We start from the raw sequence: 27,019 nt of genomic DNA, 5'->3' as shown, positions 1-27,019 counted from the left end.
AAAGTGGGTATAGAGGGAACATACCTCAACATAATAAGGGCCATATATAACAAGTCTACAGCTAACATCATACTCAATGGTGAAAAGCTGAAAGCTTTTCCTCTAAGACCAAGAACAAGAAAAGGATACCCACTCTTGCTACTTTTATTCAATGTAGCACTGGAAGTCCTAGCCAGAGCAATTAGGCAAGAGAAAGAAATAAAAGCCATCCAAATTTGAAATGAAGAAGTAAAACTGTCACTATGTGCAGATGATATAATATTATATATAGAAAACCCTAAAGAATCCACCAAAGAACTGTAAGAAAACTAATAAATAAACTCAGTAAAAATGCTAGATACAAAATCAGTATACAAAAATCTGTTGCATTTCTGTACAGTAACAATGAACTAACAGAAAGAGAAATTAACAACCCCATTTGCAACTGCATCAAAAATGAAATAAAATACTTGGGAATAAATTTAAACAAAGAGGTGAAAGATCTGTGCACTGAAAACCACAGGATACTGATGAATGAAACTGAAGATACATATAAATTGAGATATTTCATTCTCATGGACTAGAATAATTAATGTTGTTAAAATGTCCATACTACCTAAAGCAATCTACAGATTAAATGAAATCCCTATCAAAATTCCAATGGCATTTTCCACATAAATAAAACAAATAATCCTAAAATTTGTATGGAATTATAAAAGATCCCACATAGTCAAAGCAAACTTGAGCAAGAAGAACAAAACTGGAGCATCACACTACCTCATTTCAAAATATACTATGAAACTAAAATAATCAAAACAGTATGATTGTCATAAAAACAGACACATGGATCAGTGGAACAGAATAGGGCCCAGAAATAAACCCACACATATATGGTCAATTGATTTATAACAAAGGAACCAAGAATATACAATGGGGAAAGGACAGTCTCTTCAATAAAGGGTGTTGTGAAGAATGGACAGCTTCATGCAAAAAAATGAAACTGGACCACTGTCTTACATCATACACAAAAACCAACTCAAAATGGGTTAAAGACTTGAATGTAAGACCTGCAACTGTGAAACTTCTAGCTTCTAGGCTGTGAGCTCCTTGACACTGGTCTTGGCAATGAATTTTTTTGGATCTGACACCAAAAGCAAACCAACAAAATAAAATAAACAAGTAAGCTACATCAAACTAAAAAGTTCCTGCACAGCAAAGGAAACCATCAACAAAATAAAAAGGCAACCTACTGAATAAGAGAAAATATTTGCAAATTATATAGCTGATAAGGGGTTAATATTAAAAATATATAAAGAACTCATAAAACTCAACAGCAAGAAAACAAACTGAAAAAATGGCAGAGGATCTTAATAGACATTTTTCCAAGAAGACATACAAATGGCCAACAGGTACATGAAAATATGCTGAACATCACTAATTATCAGGGAAATGAAAATCAAAACCACAGTGAGATACCTCACACCTGTCAAAGTGACTGTTATCAAAAAGACAAGAAATAACAAATGTTGGCAAGGATGTGAAGAAAAGAGAACCCTTGTGTGCTGTGAAATGTAAATTAGTGCAGCACTATGGAACACAGCAGGGAGTTCCTTAAAAAATTGCAAATAGAACTACCATATGATCTAGCAGTTCCACTTCTGGGTATTTATCAAAAGAAAAAGCAATATCTCAAAAAGATGTATGCACCCCCATGTTCACTGTGCATTAATGATAATAGCCAAGATATGGAAACAACCTAAATTTCCATCAATGGATAAATAGGTAAAGAAAATGTGGTATATATACACAATGGAGTATTATTCAGCTATAAAAAAGAATGAAACCTTGCCATTTGTGACAACATGGATGGACCCTGAGGGCATTATGTAGGTAAGTCAGAGAAAGGCAAATCCTGTATGATCTCACTTACACATGGAATTTTAAAACTACCACCACCACCACCAAACCCCAAAACTGAGAGATCACGGATACAGAGAACGGATGGGTATTTGCCAGAGGAGGGTAGGGGGTGGGTGAAATGGGTTAAGAGGGTCAAATACTACAAACTTCCAATTATAAAATAAATAAGTCCTGGGATGTAATGTATGGCATGGTAATTATAGTTTATAATACTGTACTGCATATTTGAAAGTTGCTAAGAGAGTAGATCTTAGACGTTCTCATCACAAGAAAAAAAATCGTAACCATATATGGTGACATTTGTTAAGCAGACTTATTGCGGTGATCATTTTGCAATACATATGAACAGCAAATCACGAAGTACACCTGAAACTAATATAATGTTAGTATAATGTTATATGTCAATTATATCTAAAAAAGGGAAAAAAAGGGTAAAAAGAGGTAGAAAAGGAAAAAGAAAAGACACAAGTTGCAACTGTAGTAATTTGAGAAGAGGCCAGTCTTTTTTCTTTGGGGGAGGTGGGCAAAGCGACTATTTTATTTATTTATCTATTTATTTAAATGGAAGTATAGTTGATTTACAATATTGTGTTAAAGTGATTCAGATATATACATTTTTTTCAGATTATTTTCCTTTACAGGTTATTACAAATAACCTGTGAGTCTGTTTCTATATCTGTGAGTCTGTTTTTCTTTTGTATATAGATTCATTTGTATTATTTTTTAGGTTCCACATATACAATATTTGTGTTTTTCTGTCTGACTTACTTCACTTTTAGTATGATAATCTCTAGGTCCATCCATGTTGCTGCAAATGGCAATATTTCATTCTTTCTTTACGGCTAAGTCATATATATATATATATATATATGTATGTATGTCACATCTCCTTAAACTAATTGTCTGTTGATGGGCACTTGGGATGTTTCCATGTCTTGGCTAGTATAAACAGTGCTGCTATGAATATTGAGGTGCATGTATCTTTTTGAATTAGAGTTTTCATTGTTTCTGGATATATGCCCAGGAGTGGGATTGCAGGATCATATCATACGGTAGCTCTATTTTCAGTTTTTTAAGGAACCTCCAGACTGTTCTCTGTAGTGGCTGTACCAATTTACATTCCCACCAACAGTGGAGGAGGGTTCCTTTTTCTCCACACCCTCTCCAGCATTTACTGTTTGCAGACTTTTTGATGATAGCTATTCTGACCAGAGTGATGTGATACCTCACTGGAACTTTGATTTGCATTTCTCTAATAATTACGATGAGCATCTTTTCATGTGCTTGCTGGCCATCTGTATATCTTCTTTGGAGAAATGTCTATTTAGGTCTTCTGCCCATTTTTGATTGGGTTTATTTATTTTTTTAATACTGAGCGGTATGAGCTGTTTGTATATTTTGGAAATTAATCCCTTGTTGGTTGCATCGTTTGCAAATATTTTCTCCCATTCTGTAGGTTGTCTTTTTGTTTTGTTTATGGTTTCCTTTGCTGTGCAAAAGCTTCTGAGTTTAATTAGGTCCCATTTGTTTATTGTTGTTTTTATTTCCATGACTCTAGCAGATGGATCCAAAAAGATATTGCTGCTATTTCTGTCAAACAGAGTTCTGCCCATGTTTTCCTCTGAGTTTTATGGTATATGGTCTTACATTTAGGTCTTTAATCCATTTTGAGTTTATTTTTGTTTACGGTGTTAGAGAATGTTCTCATTTCATTCTTTTACATGTAGCTGTCTAGTTTTCCCAGCACCACTTATTGAAGAGACTGTCTTTTCTCCATTGTATATTTTTGCCTCCTTTGTCATAGATTGACCATAGATGTGTGGGTTTATTTCTGGATCTACCCTTTTTTTCAGTGGGTTGTTTGTTGTTTTTATTTTGAGTTGTATGAGCTGTTTGTAAAATATATTTTGGAAATTAACCCTTTGTTAGTCCCATCTTTTCAAATATTTTCTCCCATTCCATAAGTTTTTTCATTTTGTTAATGGTTTCTTTTGCTGTGCAAAAGCTTTTAAGTTTGATTAAGTCCCATTTGATTATTTTTGCTTTCCTTTCTTTTGCCTTGGGAGACTATCTAAGAAAATATTGCTACGATTTATGTCAGAGAATATTTTGCTTAAGTTAAGGGGCTAGTCTTTGAAGCCTGTACTTTTAAGGGCTTGGAGTTAGAAACAAAAATTATCTTAATAATTTACTGTGGTTAAAAAGACCATTACATTTGCTTCTAAATCAGTCATCATTTGAGAAAGGAGAGTTTCTTTAGAGCCCAGAAAATGTCACATGCCACTAGCATATTTCCATTTTTGCTCAGAAATAAAACAGTATTCAGTAAATGAAAGAAAAAAAAAAAGACACTGATTTCATTTCCTTTGGATATATACCTAGAAGTAGATTTGCTGGATCATAAGTTAGTTTTATTTTTAATTTTTTGAGGAACCCTCCATACTCTTTTCTATAATGGCCGTACCAATTTACATTCCCATCAACAGTGTACCAGGGATCCCTTTTCTCTACATCCTCATTTGCTACCTTTTGTCTTCTTGATAAAAGCCACTCTAACAGGTCTGAGGTGAAATCTTGTTGTGGTTCCGATTTGTATTTCCCTGATGATTAGCGATATTCAGCATCTTTTCATTTATCTGTTGGCCATTTGTATGTCTCCTTTTGAGAAATGTCTATTCAGGTCCTCTGTCTATTTTTATTATTTATTTATTTATTTATTTTTATTATTTTGGCTGTGCCGGGTCTTAGTTGTGGCATGCAGGATATTTAGTTGCAGCATGTGGACTTCTTAGTTGTGGCATGTGGACTTCTTAGTTGCATGTGCAGGCTTCTTAGTTGTGGCAGGCATGTGGGATCTAGTTCCCCAACCAGGGATTGAACCTGGACCCCCTGCATTGGGGGCATGGAATCTTACCCACTGGACCACCAGGGAAGTCCCCTCTTTGTCTATTTTTAAAATGAGTTGTTTTCTTGGTATTGTGTTGTTAGGGTTCCTTATAATATTTTCAATATCAGATGTATGGTTTGCAAATACTTTCTCCCATTCCATAGGTTCTCTCTTCACTCTGTTGATTGTTTCCTACTAGGAGCTTTTTAGTTTGATTCAATTCTATTTGTCTATTTTTGTTTTTGTTGCATGTGCTTTTGGGTTATATTCCCCCACCCCCACAAATCAATGTCAAGAAGCTTGTTCCCTATGTTTTCTTCTAGTAGTTTTATAGTTTCAGGTCTTACATTTAAGTCTTCAATCCATTTTGAGTTGATTTTTTATATGGAGTGAGATAATGGTCACATTTCATTCTTCTGCATATGGATAACCAGTTTTCCCAACACCTTTTATTATTTTTTTCCAACACCCTTTATTGAAGAGACTGTCCTTTCCTCATGTGTGTTCTTGGCACCTTTGAAAAAGATCAATTGACCAGGGACTTCACTGGTGGCGCAGTGGTTAAGAATCTGCCTGCCAATGCAGCGGACATGGGTTCAAGCCCTGGTCCGGGAATACCCCACCACATGCTGTGGAGCAACTAAGCCCGTGCGCCATAACTACTGAGCCTGTGCTCTACAGCCTGCGTGCCACAACTACTGAGCCTGCATGCCGCAACTACTGAAGCCCTCACGCCTAGAGCCTGTGTTCCACAACAAAAGAAGCCACCAAATTAGAAGCCTGTGCACCACAACAAAGAGTAGCGACTGCACGCAACAACAAAGACCCACACAGCCAAAAAAAAAAAAGATCAATTGACCATAAATGTATGGATTTATTTCTGGGTTCTCTACTCTGTTCCATTAGTATATATGTCTGTTTTTATGTCAGTACTATGCTGTTTTATTATAGCTTTGTAGTATATTTTGAAATCAGGTAGTGTGATGCCTCCAGCTTTGTTTTTGTTAACATTGCTTCATGTTCTTTTCTAGTACCATATGAATTTTAGAATTGTTCTTCTATTTTTGTAAAAATGTCATTGGAATTTTGATAGTTATTACACTGACTCTGTAGATCACTTTGAGGAGCATGGATATTTTAACAATATTCTTCCAACTCATGAAGATGGGATATCTTTCCATTTTCTTCTGTCCTCTTCATATTCTTTCATTAAGATTTTATATATTTCAGTGTACAGATCTTTAATCTTCTTGGTTAAATGTATTCCTATGTGCTTTATGTCATTTGATGCTTTTGTACATGGGACGATTTTCTTAATTCCCTTTTCAGATACTTTGTTGTTAGTGTATAGGAATGCAACTAATTTTTGTAGGTTCATTTTGTATCCTGCAACTTTCTGAAATTCATTTATTTTTTCTAACAGTTTTTTGTGGTCTTTAAGGGTTTTCTATATATAATATGTCATTTGCAAAGAAAAAAATTTACTTCTTCCTTTCTGGTTTGGCTACTTCTTCTTTACTTTTCTTGCCTAGTTATTCTGGCTAAGACTTCCACTTGAATAAAAGTGGCAAGAGTGGGGCATCCTTGTCTTGTTCCTGATCTTAGAGGAAAAGCTTTCACCTTTTTACTATTGAGTATTATATTAGCTGTGGACTTGTCATACATAGCATTTATTATGTTGAGGTACATTCCTTCTACACCTAACTTGATAAGAGTTTTTTTTTTTTAAATCATGAAAGGGTGTTCAATTTTGTCAAATGCTTTTCTATATCTATTGGGTTGATCGTATAACTTTTATCCTTTATTCTTTTAATGTGGTATATGACATTTATAGATTGGCATGTCAAACCATCCTTGCATCCTAGGCATAAACCCCACTTAATCATGGTGTATGATCATTTTAATGTGTTGTTGAATTCAGTTTGCCAGTATTTTGTTGAGGATTTCTGTATCTATGTTTATCAGAGATCTTGGCTTACAATTTTCTTCTCTTATAGTGTCCTTATCTGACTTTGGTACAAGAGTAATGCTGGTCTCATAAAATGAATTTGGGAGTATTCTCTCCTCTTCACTTTTTGGGAAGAGTTTGAGAATAATTTGAATTCATTCTTTCACTGATAGAATTCAACTGTGAAATCATTAGGTCTTGGACTTTTCTTTTTTGGGAGGTTTCTGATTACTGAGTCTATCTCCTTACTCATTATTGGTCTATTCAGGTTTCCTGTTCAGTCTTGGTAGGTTGTATGTTTCTAGGAGTTTATCCATTCTTCTAGGTTATCCAATTTGTTGGCATATAAGTACTTACAGTAGTCTTACATGATCTTTTGTGTTTCTGTATCAGTTGTAATGCTTCCTCTTCAATTATAATTTTATTTGAGTCTTCTCTTTTTCTTAGTCCAGCTAAATGTTTGTCAATTTTGTTTATCTTTTCAAAAAAACATCTCTTAGTTTCACTGATCTTTTCTAGTCTCTATTTCATTTATTTCTGCTCTGATCTTTATCACTTCCTTCCTTCTGCTAACTTCAGGTTTAGTCTGCTTTTTAACTTTTTTGAGGTGTAAAGTTAGATTATTTGAGATCTTTCTTTTTTTCTTAATGTAGGCATTTATTGCTGTAAACTTCCTTCTTAGAACTGATTTTCCTTCATTGTATAAGTTTTGGCATGTTTCCATTCTTGTTTATCTCAAGATACTTTCTGGTTTCCCTTTTGATTTCTTCTTTGACTAACTGGTTATTCAGGAGTGTTTTTTACTTCCCACACATTTGTGAATTTTCCTTCTGTTATTGATTTCTAGTTTCACACCACTGTGGTCAGAAAAGATACTTGATATAACTCAATCTTTTTAAATTTAGTAAGACTTTTTTGTAGCCTAAAATATGATCTTAGGGAAAGTTCCATGTGCACTTGAAAATAATGTGTATCCTGTTGCTATTGGATGGAATGATCTGAATGACCTGTATAGGTCTGTAAGTTCCACTTGGTCTACATGTCGTTTAAGGCCGGTATTTCCTTTATTGACTTTCTGTCTGTATGATCTATGCATTGATGAAAGTGGGGTAGTAAAGAAACCTCCTGTTATTGTAGTACTGTTTATTTCTCCATTTAAGTCTGATAATATTTGCTTTATATATTTAGGTGCTCTTACATGTTGGGGTGCATAAATATTTACAACTGTTATATCCTCTGTTGGATTGATCTCTGTATCATTCTGCAATGTCCTTCTTTCTCTTTTATTAGTCTTTATTTTAAAGTCTTTTGTCTGATATAAGGATAGCTAACCCAGCTTTCTTTTTGTTTCCATTTGCATGGAATATCATTTTCCATCCCTTCACTTTTAGGCTATGTGTGTCCTTAAAGCTAAAACGAGTCTCCTGTAGGCAGCATACTGTACAATCTTGTTTGTAGTCACTTAGCCACTCTGTGTCTTTTGGTTGGTGATTTTGATCCATTTACATTTAAAGTAATTATTTATAGGTAAGGACTTACTATTGCCATTTTGTTAATTTGTTTCTGACTGTTTTGTAGTTCTGTTGTCTCTTTCTTCCTTTCTTGCTGTCTTCCTTTTTCAATGGATGATTTTTTTGTAGTGATGTACTTTGATTCCTTTCTCTTTCTCTTTTGTGTATCTACTACAGGTTTCTTATTTTTGGTTATCATGAGGCTTATATGAAACATCTTATAGTTGTAAAAGTCTATTTGAAGTTGACAACTGCTTAAATTTGACTGCATACAAAATCTGTTATGTTTTAACTTTTCCTCCTGTCACATTTTATGTTGTTGATGTCACAATTTATAACTCATGGATTGTGTATTCACTATAAAATTACTGTAGTTACAGTTAAATTCTTTTGCCTTTTAACTTTTATAGCAGAGTTAAAAGTGATTTATGCATCATCCTTATAGTATTAAAATATTCTGAACTTGACTATATTCTTACTTTTACAGTGAGTTTTATATTTCCTATGTTTTTATGTTAGTTGGCATCCTTTAAGGAAAGGCTGAAGAACTCTCTTTAGCATTTCTTGTAAGGCAGGTCTAGTGATGATGAACTCCCACAGATTTTGTCTGGGAAAGTTTTTATCTCTCCTTTATTTCTGAACTATAGCCTTGCCAAGCATAGCATTTTTGGTTGACAGTTTTTTCTTTCAGCAGTTTGAATATATCATGCCACTCTTTCCTGGTCTGCAAAGTGTATGCTAAGAAATACAGTGCTGATCTTATAACAGTTCCCTTGTATGTGATGAGTTGGTTTTCTCCTGCTGATTTCAAAATTGTCTTTGACTTGAGAATTTGATTGTAATGTGCTATAGTGAAGATCTCTTAATATTTTTATCTATTTGAGGTTCCTTGGGCTACATGGATTTGGATGTTCATTTCCCTCTCCAGATTAGGGAAGTTTTCTGTCATTATTTCTTTAAATAAGTTTTCTGCCCTTTTCTCTTTCTTTGTTCCCTCTGGGACTCCCATAATGCATATATTGTTTATTTTCATGGTCTTCTGTAAGTCCTGGAGGCTTTTCATTCTTTTTTCTCTGATTGGGTAATTTCAATTGACCTGTTTTCATGCTCACTGATTCTTTCTTTTGTTTAATTGCTCTGTTGTTGAAGCTTTCTATAGAATTTTTCAGTGCAGTAATTTTGTTCTTTTGTTTTAGAATTTCTGTTTGGTTCATTTTTATGATTTCTCTTTGTTGAACTTCTCATTTTCTTCATGTATTGTTTCCCTGATTTTGCTTAGTTGTCTGTGTTCTTTTGTAGCTCACTGAGATCCTTTAAGATGATTATTTTGAATTCTTTGTCAGGCAATTCACAGATCTCAATTTCTTTAGGGTAAGTTATTGGTGTTTTATTTTGTTCCTTTGATTGTGTCATGCTTCCCTGATTATTTGTGATTCTTGTCACATTGCATTGGTGTTTCTGCCTCTGAAGAAGTAGGCATTTATTTCAGTATTTACAGACTGGCTTTGGCAGGGAAATCCTTTCACCAGTCTCCTTATTCAGAGATTTTGGACAGGCTGTCTAGTGGGGGTCTGTGAGCAGGTTTACTGCTGGAGTACTTGGGTAGGCTGCTCAAGTACCTGGGTCAGCAGGTGAGTGGGGCCTGTGCCTGGGTCCATGGGCGCTGACCTGGTAATAGGTGGATCTTGAGCCTGATCCTGTAGGGACTGGCCTAGTGCTGGGATGGGCCTGTGGTACCTGAAACCTGAATCTGCAAGGTTGAGTCTGGATCCTGGGTCTCTGGGGGTTGGCCAGTGTTGAGGTCTACTGGGGTTTGTTGGATCCTGGGTTTCCAGGGTTGGTTTGGCACTGGGATGAGTCTGAGGCCACAGGGGCTGGCTTGGTGCTGGGTGAGTCTGGAGGATGGGTCGGCAATATCCTACCTGGAGTCTGGGGTTGCAGGGGCTGGCCTGGTGCTGGGGTGAGCTTGGAACTCGAATACAGGGGTGAGTTTGGAGCCTGGGGACACAGGGGCTGAACTGGTGCTGAGGTGGGCCCAAAGGTTGGGTCTTTTGGTGCTGCCCTGGAATCCTTAGCTCTTGTGAAGGTATTTTTGTTCATGGATAGTTGTTCAATTGGTATTTCTGTTAGGGGATGAGCAATGGAAACTTATATCTCACCCTCTTGCTGCCATCACTCTCTTATGGCTGAATTTTAAAATTACCATGTAAATCTTATATTTCAATTTCTAGTTATGTTGGACTTTTTGGATTGGCTTTCTAATTTTCATATCTTGTCTCTATATTATATTACTTCAATTTTGGGGTTCTTTTTGGGAGGTCTACCTAGCTTTATCTTCTGAACATTGTTTTTTTTTTTCCTGCTACCATAATTTTGATTTTCCAGAGTTCTTTTTTGGTTCCATGAATGTTTCTTTTATAAAAAGTACCATTCTGTTCATGTTCTATGAATTTCATTTTTTCTCTTATCTCTGAGGCTACTAGTAACAGTGTATTTGTTGTTTTTGCTGAAGGTTTCTTCTCCCTGAATTCTGTTGCATCCAAGTTACTTTCCCCCCACTTCTATCTGTTTGGTCTCTATCTTTTATGTAAGAAGCTGTACTTAGGTATTTACTGATCCTTTGTTCTCTGCTCATATTTAAAAGTAGATGCTAAAAAGCTGACTGGAAGTTCTGGCTTATGGGTTTGTTGACTCTGAGCTTTACTGTAAAATGATCTGCCTGGGTTATTTCCTTGGGGCTGAGCCAATGTCAAATTTTCAGGTGTTTATTCTTGGGCTGGCCAGATTCTCCAGAAAAGCATCTTTCTGTCTCCTGCCTAGAGGTTCAGGACAGGTTGCCTAGATTCTGAAAGTTGAGTAAGGAATGAAGACTGGGCATGTTAGCTTTCAGTAAGGATACACTCATTTCATCTGTTTTCAATATGGTAGCCCTACCTTCAATTGTGCCCAGTGCTCCCCAGTCCAGAGGCCCTCTATTTTATACTCTTGAGGGAATAAAGCACAGTCTCCCAGCAGCAGTCTCCTGCCTGGGTAGAGGAGATGATCTGGAGATCAGCTGTTTCCTTAAAGAAACTTTCTATAAACTCTCCTCATTTTTGGTTCTATCTTTATCCCACCCCTACTTCCAACGTTCCTGGTACCCCAAAGTCCTGACTGTTTGGAGGTTTTTGTGATATATCCAGTTGCTTCTTTGTCTTTTCCTATGGTGGCTTAGGTTTCAGGTAGTGTGCTAAATTTATTTACTTTCTGGTTTCCAAATCCTTATTTTTTTCTCCTTTTTTCCTTTGTTATTATGGATTTATTCCTTAAAAAAATCTCTGTACTGTCATTTTAGTGGAATTTCAAGAGGGACTAAAAGTACTATATATGGGTAAGTTGCTATCTTCATTCAGAAGCTTACCCACACTTTACTATGGCCACTTTATCATATAGCAATGTCACTTATAGTAGCAAGTATAGCCATGCCACTAATTCATCATAGAATATGAAGCTAATAGCATTAGTTGGTAACAGGGAACAATATTTTTCTATAAAGAGCCACTGATTCATGGTAATTTAAAACTTCTCAAGAGAAGGTTCTAAGAGACTCTTGGTTAAATTACCATTTGTAGGCCTTAAGCTATACTGAGAAACTCTATACATTTAATGGTTTTAAAAAATCTCTTTTGAGGAGAAAAAGGTGAAAATAACTAAGGTATGACTATTAATTGTTTTCAAGTAAGTCACACTAAGATCTGTAATGCACCTGTATTCCAAAAGATAAAGTTTACATTACTGCAACAAATTAAACTGTAATACTTGCAAAATTCTTTTCAGAAATCTATTTTTAAAATTGTACCAGCTTGATGTTTAACATTACCATCAAAGAACAGAGGAGACATTCACTGAAGCCAATAGACATGAGGTAATAGAGTTTGGCTGTCATATCACATCTACTCTCAGGGTTTTAATACTGCCCCACTTTGAAACATGATTTCATGATTTGTGATTGTGAGAAAAACCTTGAGGAGACAGACCTGATTTCTTGATTGTGAGAAAAACCTTGAGGGTACAGACTTCATGAGCAGAGGGCTACAATAAATGTGGTAATATGTGGCTCTTTTACCACTGTATCATTAGTCTGTAAGTAATAATGTTTTGAATAGTACAAAAAGAAGCAGTAGACTGTCCTCTGGTCTTTAAGGCCTCTTGGTGTCTTGAAATTCCTTCTTACTTATCTTAGGATAATAGAAATTAGGACAATAGGAAGGAAGTACCTCTTGATTTTGGCAATTATCTAATAGGACTTTAGTGAAAAGCAACTTATTTTACCGAGAAATATAAACTAAAGTCAGTTGCATTTTCAATTAAGAACTAAGATAAAAGAGTCTATAAAATAAATAAAGCTAAACCATATACTTCAGTTCTTTGTAATAGCTCATAAAAGAGAAACAAAAGTAGAACACAAAGAAAGAGACAAATAAACTACCTCAATATTTGCCAAAGTCAGATAAGAGCTGCCTTTAAATATAATGTTTGAAAGAATATCGTGTAGTAGATGAATCTGATGTAATTCTGTGAGTATTAGAGAGCATAAAAAGGATCAATACACAAAGAAGAGAAAATGTTTTAAGGCTCAGAGCTGGAAAAATAAAATCATATACCTCAGTAGATAGCTATTTGTCCCCGGAAGTTTAGAAGCAGGGGCTACTGGATGGTTAAATACTTATAGGACATGTTCAGAGGGAATTTTCTTATTGAAAGTAATAGATACTCTCTAAAGTTTTTTTCCAATGCAGATTTAATTTTTTTTCTTTCCTCTGTTCTTTTTAACAAAGGTAATATTTTCTTAGGTCTAGAAGTAATGACTATTCATTGCAAGAAAACTGGAAAACAGAAAAGCACACAAAAGGAGTAACTACCCAGAGAGAACCAGTGTTAAATTTTTGCTATATTTGCCACCAATTTTTGGTTTTAAAGCATAACTATATTCATTAAAGACTGTATTTGTACAATTATAGGCATAAACAAGATTACCTTTTGGCCTTGTTCACAGGCTGAATGAAATTAACTTCTGGACCAGAAATGTCTTATCCCTGATATAAACTCCAATAAGCTATTGCAGAAACAAGTTACGGGGAACTTCGTTATTACTTAGGGATTAACTAAATGTATATTCAGTATACATATTTTAGCACCTACTACCTTCAAAGGCACTGGCCTAGTGTCCTCAGACATAAAGGTGAATGAGATAGTTGCTGGAGAGGACACCTAGTCAGAAGACCAAGGTAGAAGAAGAACGTGATAAACAGCCAGACCAGAGGGGTGGTTAAAGGACATACCAAAAGAGGGTTGGTTGCAAGAGCCTGTCCACAAAAAATAATCTATCCAAAGATGCTTTCCATATCTAACCCTGACAGGACCAGGCATAGGAAAGACTCAAGATCACAATTTTTTACGTAGTATTTTACACAGCACTTATCACACTTCAGTGAGTATATTACTTCTTTCATGAAATACATTTTTTTCTACCCATGTCATTCATAAGCCACAAATCTGATTTCTACTACGTTTTAAATAAGTGTTTGATTTTGATGTATAGATATTTTCTTCATTACTTTAAAACTGAGGTTTAACTGTCTTCTGATCACATTCTGCTTTTGTAAGATAATGTGAAGCACTGAGAACAAATACTCTGGGTGCCTAGTAAGTGCTAGTAGAAGCCAAGGAGACAAATTAGGCCAATGCCTAATTTTGAGTCTCTTAAGCAATAAGGAATTTCAGGACACCAAGAGAACGCTCTTTTAGGGATTCCATGGCCTAGTTGGTAAGAAGACAGACATGCAAACATGCTGTCTCACATAATAGGCCATACATTATAGTGATAAACAGTCCAGAATTTGGAGTGATACAGACCTGGACTTGAATCCAAGCTAGGTCACTTTGTATGTGTGCAATCTCTCAGAGCGTCTGTTTCCTCAACTGTAAAATGGGAACACTGACACCTAAACTCATAGTGATATGAAGATTAAACAAGCCATCATATATGAAACAGTTGTTACCTGGCAAAGAATAAAGCCTCAGCAACATGTTAGCTGTTAGGTAGGAGAAAGGCAACATGCAAGGCAGAAAAGGGGCACAAAAGAAAGCTTTTGACTTAAAAACCTCTTTTGGCAATATTTCTATAAGTAAAGATACACTTATGTATCTCGAGATATGAAAAGTTGATCTGAAGGGTTCTGCTTCTGGTAATGATGAACTAAGTGTTTTGGATTAACCCTCCCACTGAGAAAATCTGCAGTAAAAATCCTTTTTGAAGGCACTGGACTATTAACAGGGCAGTGAAGAACTATGGTGTCCAGATGTAGAAGGAAATCCAGAAAGGAGGAGCCTAGCATTTGTGACCATCTTTCCCTTGGGGCATCTGCTGATTTTGGAAGAGGGGCCTGAGAGGTTGAGAAGTTGAGCTTTCACTTGCTAGTATTCTGTTAATGATTTTTGGGTCTATCTTCATGAGGGATGTTGGTCTGTAGTTTTATTTTCTTGTATGTGTCTGTCTGGTTTTGGTATCAAGGTAATGCTGGTTTCATAAAATAAGCTGGAAATTGTTCCCTCCTTTTCTATTTTCTGGAAGAAGTAGTACAGAATTTGATATTTCTTCTTCAGATGTTTGGAAGAATACAGTAGTGAAATTATCTGGGCTGAGAGGTATCTTTTTCAGAAAGTTTTAAACTATGAATTCAATTTTCTTTAATAGATACAAGACTATTCAGGTTATGTATTTCTCCTTGGACAACTTTTGTTAACTTGTGACTTTAATGGAATTGGTCCATTTCATTTAAGTCACCACATTTACGTGTGTTTATGTCATTCATAGTATTCCTTTATCTTTTGAATATCTAATTTCTCTTGATACATTCTTTTGGACCCAAGCATTATTTAGAATTGTGTTCTTTAATTTCCAGTCGTCCTTCTCTTATTGAGTTTTACATTAATTCCATTATGGTCAGAGAATATACTTTGTATTATCTCAACTCTTCTTCTTTTTAAACAGCTTTATTGAGATATATTTCCCATATCATACAATTCATCCATCTAAAATGTATAGTCAAATGCTTTTTAGTATATCCATAGAGTTGTATAACCATCACCACAATTAACTTTTATCACATCCAAAAAGAAACTCCATACCTAGTAGCACTTATACGTCATTCCCTGCCCCACCCCTGCCTCTCCAGGTCCCTCATGGCCTAGGCAACTACTAACGTACCTTCTGTATCTATAGATTTACCTATTTTGGACAACTCACATAAATGTATTCATACAATATTTAGTCTTTTGTGATTGAGGTCTTTTAATCTGCATAATGTTTTCAAGATTCAACTATGTTGTAGTATGTAGTACTTCATATTTTTTTATTGCTGAATATTAGATTATTTGGATATATCACATTTGTTTTTCCATTCATTAATTGATAGACATTTGGGTGCTCCCGTATTTTGGCTACTGAAAATAGTGATGCTATGAAACTTGTATGGGTGTACAAGTTTTTGTGTGGATATGTTTTAATTTCTCTTGGGTATATTCCTAGCAGTGGAATTTCTGGGTCATATGGTATCACTATAACCATTTGAGGAACTGTCAGTGTTTTCCATAGTGGCTGCTGCATTTTACATTCCCAATAGCAGTGTATGAGGGTTCCCATTTCTCCACATCTTTGCCAACACTTGTTTATTATCTGACTTTTTATTCATAGCTATCCCAGTGGGTGTAAAGTGGTATCTCACTGTGGTTTTGATTTGCATTTCTTTGATGATAGTGGTATCAAGAATCTTGTTATGTGCTTATTGGCTGTATAGATATCTTCTTTGGAGAAATGTCTATTCAGATCCTTTGCTCATTTTAAAATTGAGTAATCTGTCTTTTTATTATTGAGTTGTGTTATTTATATATTCTAGATACAAGTTATGTATCAGATATATCATCTAAAAATATTTTCTCCCATGCTGTGGGTTATCCTTTATGTTCTTGATGTTGTTTTTTGAAGCATAAATTTTTAAAATTTTGATGAAGTCCAATTCATTCATTTTTTTCTTTTGTTGTTTGTGGTTTTGGTGTCATCTAAGAAACTGCATCTAACCAAGGTCGTGAAAATTTACTCCTATACTTTCTTCTGAAAGTTTTTATAGTTTTAGCTCTTACATTTAGGTCTGTGATCCATTTGAGCTAATTTTTTTGTATAACATGAGGTAGGGGTCCAAATTCATTCTTTTGCATGTGGCTATCCAGTGTCCAGCACCACTTGTTACAAGACATTTTTTTCCCCCATTGAATTGTGTCTTAAGATCCTTGTTGAAAATCAGTTACCATAAATGTGAGGATTTACTTCTGGACTCCTAATTCAATTCCATTTATCTGTATGTCTGTCTTTATGCTAGTATTTTATATGGTCTTTACCTCAGCTTTGTATATTTTGAAATCAGAAAGTATGAGTCCTATAATCTTATTCTTTTTCAAGATTGTTTTGGTTACCCTGATCCTTTTGTTTTTTCATATTAATTCAAGATACATTTCCATTATTGCAAAAACAACAACAAAAAAAGTAGCTGAGATTTTGTTAGGAATTGCTTTGAATCTACAGATCAGTTTGGGGAGTATTGCCATGCTAACAATATTAAGCCTTCTGATCCATGAACATGGGATATCTTTGTTTCATTTAGATCTTCCTTAGTTTCTTTCAACAATATTTTATAGTTCTCACAGTATAAGTTTTATGCTTCTTTTGTTAAATTTATTCCTAGATATTTTATTCTTTTTGCTGCTATTATAAATGGAATTATTTTCTTAATTTCATTTTTGGATTTTTCATTGTTCATGCACAGAAACAATTGACTTTTGTAAACATATTATGTATTATATCAATCTTGTAAACTGATTTTGTAAATTGAAATTAACCTTTATTATGTTCTAACAGTTTCTTGGTTGATTTCTTAGGATTTCCTGTATATAATATCATATTTAACTTTATAGTTTTTGGGACTTCCCTGGTGGCGCAGTGGTTAAGAATCCGCCTGCCAACACAGGGGACACAGGTTCAAACCCTGGTCCAGGAAGATCCTACATGCTGCGGAACAACTAAGTCCACGTGCCACAACTACTGAGCCTGCGCTCTACAGCCCGCAAGCCACAACTACTGAGCCTGTGTGCCACCACTACTGAAGCTCACAAGCCTACAGCCTGTGCCCCGCAACGAGAAGCCCGCACACCGCAACAAAGAGTAGCCCCCGCTCGCCACAACTAGAGAAAGCCTGTGCACAGCAATGAAGACCCAACACAGCCAAAAATAAATAAATTAATTAATAAATTTAAAAAGTTACATTAAAAAATAATTTTCCTTCTTCCTTTCCAATTTATAAGCTTTTTATTTCATTTTCTTGCCTGATAATCCTGTCTAGGATCCAGTGTTGAATAGAGCAGACATCCTTGTCTTTTTCCTGATCTTAGGAAAATAGCATTCAAACTTTCACCATTAACTAGTTGTTAGCTGTAGGTTTTTCATAGATATGCTTTATCTGGTCAAGGAAATTCCTGTCCATGTTTAATCTGTGTTTTTTTTGTTTTTTTAAAATCATGAAGCAACGTTGAACTTTTTCAACTGCTTTTTCTGAGACTACTGGCCTGATCATGTGGTTTTTATCCTTTGTTCTATTAATATGATGTGTGACATTGTTTGGTTTTTAGATGGTAAACTAACCTTGCATTTTTGGGATAAGTCTCACTGAGTCATGGTATATAATCTTTTTCATATTTTGCTAGATTAAGTTTCCTAATTTTGTTGAGTATTTTTGTATCTATATTCATAAAGGATAGTGGTTTACAGTTTTTTTGTAATGTTTTGTCTGGTTTTGGTATCTGGGTAATACTGGCCTTATAAAATGAATTTGTAAGTGTTCCTTCCTCTTTTATTTTTTCAAAGAGTTTGTAAAAAACTGTTACTTTTTTAAAAGTGTTTGGTAGCATCCTTTAGTGAAGCCACCTCAGCCCGGGACTGTTTTTCTTATTCAGATTTTTAATTTCTTCTTGAACCAGTTCAGCAGTTTGGCTCTCTCTAGGAATTTGTTCATTTTGTCTAAGTTACCTAATTTGTTAGCATAAAGTTGTTATATATAATATATATATATATAAAATATATATATATATATATATATATATATATATATATATATATATATATATATATATATATATATATACTATAATCCTTTTCATTCCTTTTTGGTCAGTAGTCATGTTCCCTCTTAATTCTGACCTTAATAATTTGTATGTTCTTTTTTTTTGATCAGTATAGCTAAAGCCTTATCAACATTACTGATATTTTCAAAACAATTGACTTTTGGCTCCACTGACTTTCTCTACTGTTTTCCTATTCTCTCATTTATCAATTTTAATCTTTATTTTTTTTTCTGTTTGCTATACTTCATTTGCTCTTGTTTCCCAGTGTCTAAAAGTGGAAGGTTATGTTATTGATTTAAGACATTTCTTCTTTTTCAATAGATGGATTTACAGCTTCATCCCATAAGTCTTGGTATACTATGTTTTCCTTTTTGGTCATCTTAAAGTTTTGGTATGTTGTTCCTTCATTTTCCTTCATTTCAAATTATTTCCTAATTTCCTTTAGGTATGCTTCTTTGATCCATTGGTTATTTAAGCAGTGTGTTGTTTCTGCGTATTTGTGAATCCTCAAATTTCTTTCTGTTAATTTTATTCCATTGTGGTCAGAGAACATAATTTGTGTAATTTCACTTATTATATTTTTTGAGGCTATTATATGGCCTACCACATACTCTATCCTGGAGAATGTTCCATGTGCACTTGAGAAGAATATATTGATATATTTGGCTGTTCTTAGGTGGGGAGTTCTATAGATATGTGTTAGGTCCAGTTGATTTATAGTTTTGTTTATAGTGTTATTCATGACTTTTATTTCCTTGTTGATCTTCTTCCTGACTGTCCATCACTGAAAGTGGGGTACTGAAGTCTCCAAATATTGTTGAATTATTTACTTCTCCTTGCAATTCTGTCAGTTTTTGTTTCATGTATTTTTAGGGTTCTGTGTTGTTACGTGCATATATGTTTGTAATGTCTTTCTGTTGGATTGACCCTTTTATGAAATAGAATGTCCTTGTCTCTAGTAACAATTTTTGTTTTGAAGTCTATGTCCTCTGATATTTATATAGCCACTCCAGGTTTCTTAGATTGTTGTTTGCATGGCATATCTTGATCCTTCCTTTTCCTTTCCCCCCCCCCTTGTATCTTTAAATCTAATCTGTCTCATACAGACAGCACAGAATTGTATCCAAAAAACATTTTTTTTTGATCCAGTCTGAAAATCTCTGCGTTTTGATGAAACGATTAATCCATTCACATTTAATATTATTGTTATAGTTGGACTTATGTCTGCCATTTTACTTTTTGTTTTTTATGTGTCTTTCCTCTATTTTTCCTTTATTGCTTTCTTTTACATTTAAGTGAATATTTTCTAAGTGGGACACTTTAACTCTTTTAATGATTTTTTTTTTACTATGTATTTTTGAGTTAATTTCCTGCTGTTTGCTCTAGGGCTTACCATATACATTTTAACTTCTTAGAATTACTTCAGATTTATACTTAATTCCTGTGAGATACTGAAACACTCCTATATAACTATTCCCTCATCCCTCTTTTTTATGCTATTGTTATATATATCACATCTCTATATACTACAAACCCAATAATACATTGTCCTAATTATTACAGTATATAATTTATGTTTTTTAAAGAAGCTGATAGAAGAAAGGCGAGCAAGTATATATTCATGTTTGTTATATAAAGCTTCTTTATTATCATTTATATCATTTGTTCCTATGGGATAATAGGAGGAAAAGATGGGAAGTATTTGAGGAAAGCTTTTTCATAATTAAGTAAATATGAAAGATAAAAGACTGAAATTGAGAGGGTTAACAGAACACCAAAAAGGCAAGAAATGGAAAAATGCACAGCCTTCAAACCTTCGGAAATTTAGATAATTAAAACCATCTAAACATTCAAAATAATGGATTAATGGTAAATTATAAACATGCACACTTACTGGCATAGAAATATACTCTTACATGAAGAAGTGTATCACAAAACTGTATACTAAATGATACAATGATTTCTCACTTGGTGCAGAGAGAAAGAGAGAGGAGGAGGAGTGAAAGGAGGGGATGGAGGGGAATGACGAGGGAGGAGGAGGATGAGGTAGGAGGACGTATACCAAAATGTTAACTATGGGTCAAGGAATTATGAATGAATTTTATATTAAGGTTTCTGAATGTATGTATTTTTAAATTTTTAATACTTAATGTATATTTGTGATAAAACGATAAACTTAAAAAATTAATCCAGCAGAAATGAGCAATAAACATGAAAAGGCAAGTCACCTAAGATGAAATAAAAATGGCCAAAAATGTATGAAAAAAATTCAGCCTTGGGACTTCCCTGGTGGCACAGTGGTTAAGAATCCTGCTGCTAATTCAGAGGACACGGGTTCAATCCCCAGTGTGGGAAGATCCCATGTTGCTTAGAGCAACTAAGCCTGTGTGCCACAACTACTGAAGCCTGCATGCCCTAGAGCCTGCGTGCTGCAACTACTGAGCCCATGTGCTGCAACTACTGAAGCCCGCGTTCTCTAGGGCCCACGTGCCACAACTACTGAGCCATCGTGCTGCAACTACTGAAGCCCGCGCACCCTAGGGCCTGTGCGCTGCAACTACTGAGCCTGCGTGCTGCAACTACTGAAGCCCACGTGCCTAGAGCCCGTGCTCTGCAACAAGAGAAGCCATCACAATGAGAAGCCTGCACAGTGCAACAAAGAGTAGCCCCCGCTCACCACAACTAGAGAAAGCCCGCATGCAGCAACGAAGACCCAAAGCAGCCAAAAAAAAAAAAAAAATTCAGTATGTCTTAAAAAAAAAATTCAGCCTCACTAGCAATCAAAGAAATGCAAAAAAGATAATACTGAATTCTTATCAAATTCGAAAATATTTTTAAGAGGAAGATACCTAGTGTGAATAAGGGTTATAGGAAATATGCTCAATACTTTGTTGATAAAGGTATAAAATGATACAGTTTTTCTGAAAATCAATTTAATAGTTTTTATAAATGCTCTTAAAAATGTCTACACCCTTTAACCTAGCAATTCCTTTCCTGGGGAATTTATTTTAAGGAAAAATATAGTGGATGTTACAACTATTTAGTTAAAACTACTAGAGGATATTAGGAGGTAACATTCCAAAGGATTAAATCTAATCCTATGAAATTAATTAACCTACATGTCCAAAGAGTATGTAAAGCTTTATATGAAAAAGACTGTACAACACATACCAATTTTTAAGTGTCTTTTTCTGAGTGTTAGAATTATCAGTATTAAAATTTATTTTCTTCTGCTTTAGCCATGTTTTCTAAGTTGTCTACAGTGAACAACAAATTACTATCTTTGAAATGGACAACATGCTGCCCATGAAATAGATTAGCTTTATTTCCATTTCAATGATTTCCAAACCATATATCCAACATTTAGATAACTTTTTGAACTAACATGCAGACAGCTGAGTCAGTAATACCAGCAAGCAGCATCAGGGACTGCAGACTCTCCCTCCCTTGGTACTGAGCAGAAGCTATGTGCAGGACACTGTGTTACACAAGCTAGGAATAAAAAGAAGAGAAGGACACAAAAATCTATGTCCCTCTCTTCTTTTTATTCCTAGCTTGTGTAACACAGTGTTACAGAGGTGTAAGAAACAGATGGATAAACTCACAGCAACAAATCAAGGTATGCCAAGGAAAGGGAGAGATGATTCTAACCGGGAGAATGAGGGCGTGTTCTCATATACTAGTCATCCACAATTTGCTCTTCTTTCCTCTCCAATTTACTACTGAACAAGGAAGATCATGAAACAACTAAAATCCACAGTATCTATCCCCATATTCCATATAAATGCTTAATATCCTTCAGGGCCAGCTCACATGTCACTTCACCTTTGTTTCCAGGGGTAAGAGCACTTCTCTTGATACATTGTGGCTGTGCATTCAGTCTGAGGGCAGAGACTAAATCAAACCCATCTTGGCACCCCTAGTTGAGCTGGCATTCACTAGGTATACATCATGAATTTTTCAAGCTTTGCTCATGTGTTTAACATCTTGGCAAAGGAAACTCAGAAGTCATACCTGGTGGGGTTCCTTTTGTCTTCCTCAGAAATCAAAAACCAAACAAAATCTGCATAGCTCATTCTTCCCTCCTTCTGTACTGTTTTTCCCCTGAAGAAAACACATGGTTATAAAGTTTCCTGAGCAATTACTCAGATAAATTTAGTACTATGAGAGACTAAGAAATAAAGTAACATTTCTTTGGAAATTAAGTTAAAAATAAATAGAATGCTGGAAACCTCACAAAGGGCAACCCCTTCCATTGCCTATCTTATTTTCAAATGCCTAGAGAATGAAATCAGAAAGCATTTGCAGATATGAAGAAAGAAATCTGGTTTCTAATTTGAATACAAATAATCAGCAGGTTAAATACTGTTACCTGTATTTAGATAAAGGACTAATGCCCATATATTAAAGAATTACCGCCATCTTGTATGAAGCCACAACTGCATGTTTTGTAGGGTATTATCTGACCTACAGCACTGACAAATCATGCAGGAAGCCTTACTAAAATGACATTGTTAAAGTATTACTTGCAGTTCATTTTAAAACTCAGATGCTTTTTCTTACCTTGTTACTGCCCCAGAGAATATCCTTTCAATAATCCTGTTTGATGAAGCTAAATGTAAATAAAAAGTACAAAACTAGTTAAAACATGCTCCAAAAGGCAATATTTTTGGCAAATTTATTTTCAATTAGCCACAAGCTAAAACTTAATAATCTTCCATGATGAGAATATGAGTAGTTAAATTTTTACTTATGTATAATTGATACTTTCTGAAAGTAGGAATTTGAGATGGCTTAATCAATCAATCATTTAAAAAAGAACAGGCAAATGGATGTGCCTGACAACTGGGATATATTAATATAGTTGAGCGTCAAATTGGTTCTGAATATCCTGACAACTAAGACAAAAATGTACAAAATTTGTATTGATTTTGTTATCTAATGAGACAAGACAACTTTTCCCCTAAAACAAGACAGATTTTATCCTAGTATTAAATTCAAGGGGGGGAACTGATTGTTGGGGAATTTGAGTAAAACAATGGAGAACTGTTTTTCAGGTAGAATTTTATAGAAGATACCAAAACATACCACAAATACTTTTCTTATATTCTCATCCTATAAAAATCCAGGATATAACATGATATAACATACAATTTTTAAATAAATTCCATCAGTAAGTTTTATTCAGAGGGACGATTATATCTTAAGATAGTATGTTGCTTTTCATGATAGATCCTAGGTAATCTATATCAGTGTACCTCATTGTGAGTTCAAAGTAACCAAAAGCATTAGTTAAAAAAAAGGAGATAACAGTGGATCTCAGACCTATGGATGTAGTGAGGATAGAAATCTGTTCTTTCAACAAGTGCCCCAGGCAATGGCATGCACACTAAAACTTCAGAACTAGTGATGAGATCATTAGAGTTAGTAGCTACCAGCTCTAACTCTTCTGCACAGCGTTAGGTACAGTCAACATAAAGGTTAATTAATTTGGTTGAAGAATGTTGAGAATATGAGTGTCAGCGCTGCCATTCCTGGCCACATACCAAAGGTTGAATAAGGGCCCCCTAGAGTTTGTTGAGCACTGGTTTATGGGGTTAATAATTTGAAAATAAGAGGAAATAGAACAAAACAGGGCTATATAGGAAAGGCAATGGTATTTAATTCTGAAGCTAAAGTCTTTTTGAGAGTCTTTCTTTAGAGTTAGAAGGTTTAAGCTCCTAAAACTTAAGATCATGTTGTCCCATTAAGGACAGATTAGTGGGTGGGCAATTACACAGAGTTTCAGTGGCTCCTGCATTATGCAGGCCTAGATGCCTGCTTTTCTGGACTTCATTCCTTTAATATGCCTCTAATGAGTTAGTCTATGTGTATATACAATATTTTAGGGCTTAATGAGAACTACGGTTATACCAGCCAGAGAGGGCGCTTTAGAGCCCACAGGGTTTTGTATGACCTCTGGAGACCAGCTCACGTTATACAGATGATCTGGCCACTGGTAATTAGAAGGTGCATAGCTAATAAGGTTGGCCTGATACCCCTATAAATATCTCCATCTTTATGCTATTCTTGTAATAGGAAGGTATGACTATAGTCATACCTCAGAGATATTGTGGGTTCAGTTCCAGGCCACCTCAATAAAGTGAATATCACAATAAGGTGAGTCACATGAATTTTTTGGTTTCCCACTGCATATGAGTTATGTTTATTCTATACTATAGTCTATTAAGTGTGCAACAGCATTATGTCTTAAAAAATCAATACATATAACTTAATTAAAAATACTTTATTGCTAAAAAATGCTAACCATCATCTGAGCCTTCAGCAAACTGTAATCTCTTTGCTGGCGGAGGGTCTTGCCTCGATGTCGATGGCTGCTGACTGATCAGGGTGCTGGCTGCTGAAGGCTGGGGTGACTGTGGCAATTTCTTAAAATAAGACGACAATGAAATCTGCCACATAGATCGACTCTTCCTTTCACAAATGATTTCTCTGTTACATGCAGTGCTGTTTGATAGCATTTTACCCACAGCGGAAGTTCTTTCAAAATTGGAGACAATCCTCTCAAACCTTGCTGCTGCTTTATCAACTAAGTTTATATAATATTCTAAATTTTTTGTTGTCATTTCAACAATCTTCACAGCATCTTTACCAGGAGTAGATTCCGTCTCCAGAAACTGCCCTCTTTGCTCATCCATGAGCAGCAACTCCTCGTCTGTTAGTTTTATCATGGGATTGCAGCAAGTCAGTCACATCTTCAGGCTCCTCTTCTAATTCTAGTTCTCTGGCTGTTTCTACCACATCTGCAGTTACTTCCTCCACTGAAGTCTTGAACCCCTCAAAGACATCCATGAGGATTGGAATCAACTTCTTCCAAACTCCTGTTCATGTTGATATTTTGACCTCTTCCCATGAATCATGAATGTTCTTAATGGCATCTAGAATGGTGATCCTTTACAGTAGGTTTTCAATGGACTTTGCCCAGATCCATCAAAGGAATCATTACCTATGGTAGCTATAGTCTTATGAAACGTATTTCTTGAGTAAGACTTGAAAGTTGAAACTACTCTTTGATCCATGGGCTGCAGAATGGATGTTGTGTCAGCAGGCATGTAAACAACATTAATCTCATTGTACATCTCCATCAGAGCTCTTGGGTGACCAGATGCATTGTCAATCAGGGTCATATTTTGAAAGGAGTCTTTTTTTCCTGAGCAGTAGGTCTCAACAGTGGGCTTAAAATATTTAGAAAACCATGTTGTAATCAGATGTGCTGTCATCCAGGGTTTGTTGTTCCATTTGTAAAGCGCAGGCAGAAGAGATTTAGCATAATTCTTAAGGGCTCTAGGATTTTTGGAATGCTAAATGAGTGCTGGCTTCAACTTAAAGTCACCACCTGAATTGCATTAGCCCCTAACAAGAGAGTCAGCCTGTTCTTTGACGCTTTGAAGCCAGGCACTGACTTCTCCTCTCTAGCTATGAAAGTCCTAGATGGCTTTTTCTTCCAATAGAAAGCTGTTTCATCTACATTGAACATCTGATGTTTGGTGTAGCCACCTTCATTATCTTAGCTAGATCTTCTGGATAACTTGCTGCTTCACCTTGTACTTTCGTATTATAGAGACGGCTTCTTTCCTTAAACCTCATGAATCAACCTCTGCTAGTTTCAAACTTTTCTCCGGAAGCTCCCTTACCTCTCTCAGCCTTCACAGAATTGAAGAGAGTTAGGGCCTTGCTCTGGATTAGGCTCTGGCTTAAGGGAATGTTGTAGCTGGTGTGGTCTTCTATCCAGACTACTAAAACTTTCTACATTATCAGCAAACAAGGCGGTTTCACTTTTTTTTTTTTTTTTCTTAACCACATCATGCAGCTTGTGGGATCTTAGTTCCCCAACCAGGGATTGAACCTGGGCAGTGAAAGCACCAAGTCCTAACCATTAGACAGCCAGGGAATTCCCAGTTTCACTTTCTTATTCGTGTGTTCACTGGAATAGCACTTTTATTTTCCTTCAAGAACTTTTCCTTCACATTCATTCACTACTTGGCTAGCTGTTGGCACAAGAGGCCTAGCTTTCAGCCTGTCCCGGCTTTCAACGTGCCTTCCCCTCTAAGCTTTCTAGCTTTTGATTTAAAGTGAGAGATGTGCCACTCTCCCTTTCACCTGGACACTTAGAGGCCATTGTAAGGCTATTAATTCGTCTAATTTCAATATTGTTGTGTCTCAGGGAATATGGAGGCCCGAGGAGAGGGAGGGAGATGGGGAAACACTTGGTCGGTAGAGTACTTAGAACACAAACAACAGTTATCTATTAAGCTTGCTGTCATACAGGTGTGGTTCATGGTCCCCCAAAACTATTACAATAGTAACATCAAAGATCACTGACCACAGATCACCATAAAAAATATAACAATAATGAAAACGTTTTGAAATATTGTGAGAATTACCAAAATGTGACACAGAGACATGAAGTGAACAAATACTGCTGGAAAAATGGCACCGATAGACTTGCTCAATGCAGGGCTGCCCCAAACATTCAATTTGTAAAAAATGCTCTATCTGCAA

General features: G+C 35.4%; 1 protein-coding gene across 5 annotated transcripts in view; it reads right to left on the bottom strand.

The window, feature by feature from the left end:
* The window catches only part of PPP2R3A (protein phosphatase 2 regulatory subunit B''alpha), a 207,649-nt gene that overhangs the window by 44,514 nt on the left and 136,116 nt on the right, over window positions 1–27,019 (bottom strand). For all 5 annotated transcript variants that reach the window (XM_082459169.1, XM_082459168.1, XM_082459172.1 and 2 more), the window contains 2 exons: window positions 23,021–23,069; window positions 22,472–22,561 (listed from right to left, as the gene is read on the bottom strand). In XM_082459169.1, coding sequence (XP_082315295.1) covers window positions 22,472–22,561; window positions 23,021–23,069 — 139 coding nt within the window. The remainder of the gene's footprint in view (window positions 1–22,471; window positions 22,562–23,020; window positions 23,070–27,019) is intronic.

This window comes from Balaenoptera physalus (assembly GCF_965194825.1).
Source record: "Balaenoptera physalus genome assembly, chromosome: 4".
Lineage (NCBI taxonomy): Eukaryota > Metazoa > Chordata > Mammalia > Artiodactyla > Balaenopteridae > Balaenoptera > Balaenoptera physalus.
This window is presented reverse-complemented; position numbering and strand designations above follow the sequence as displayed.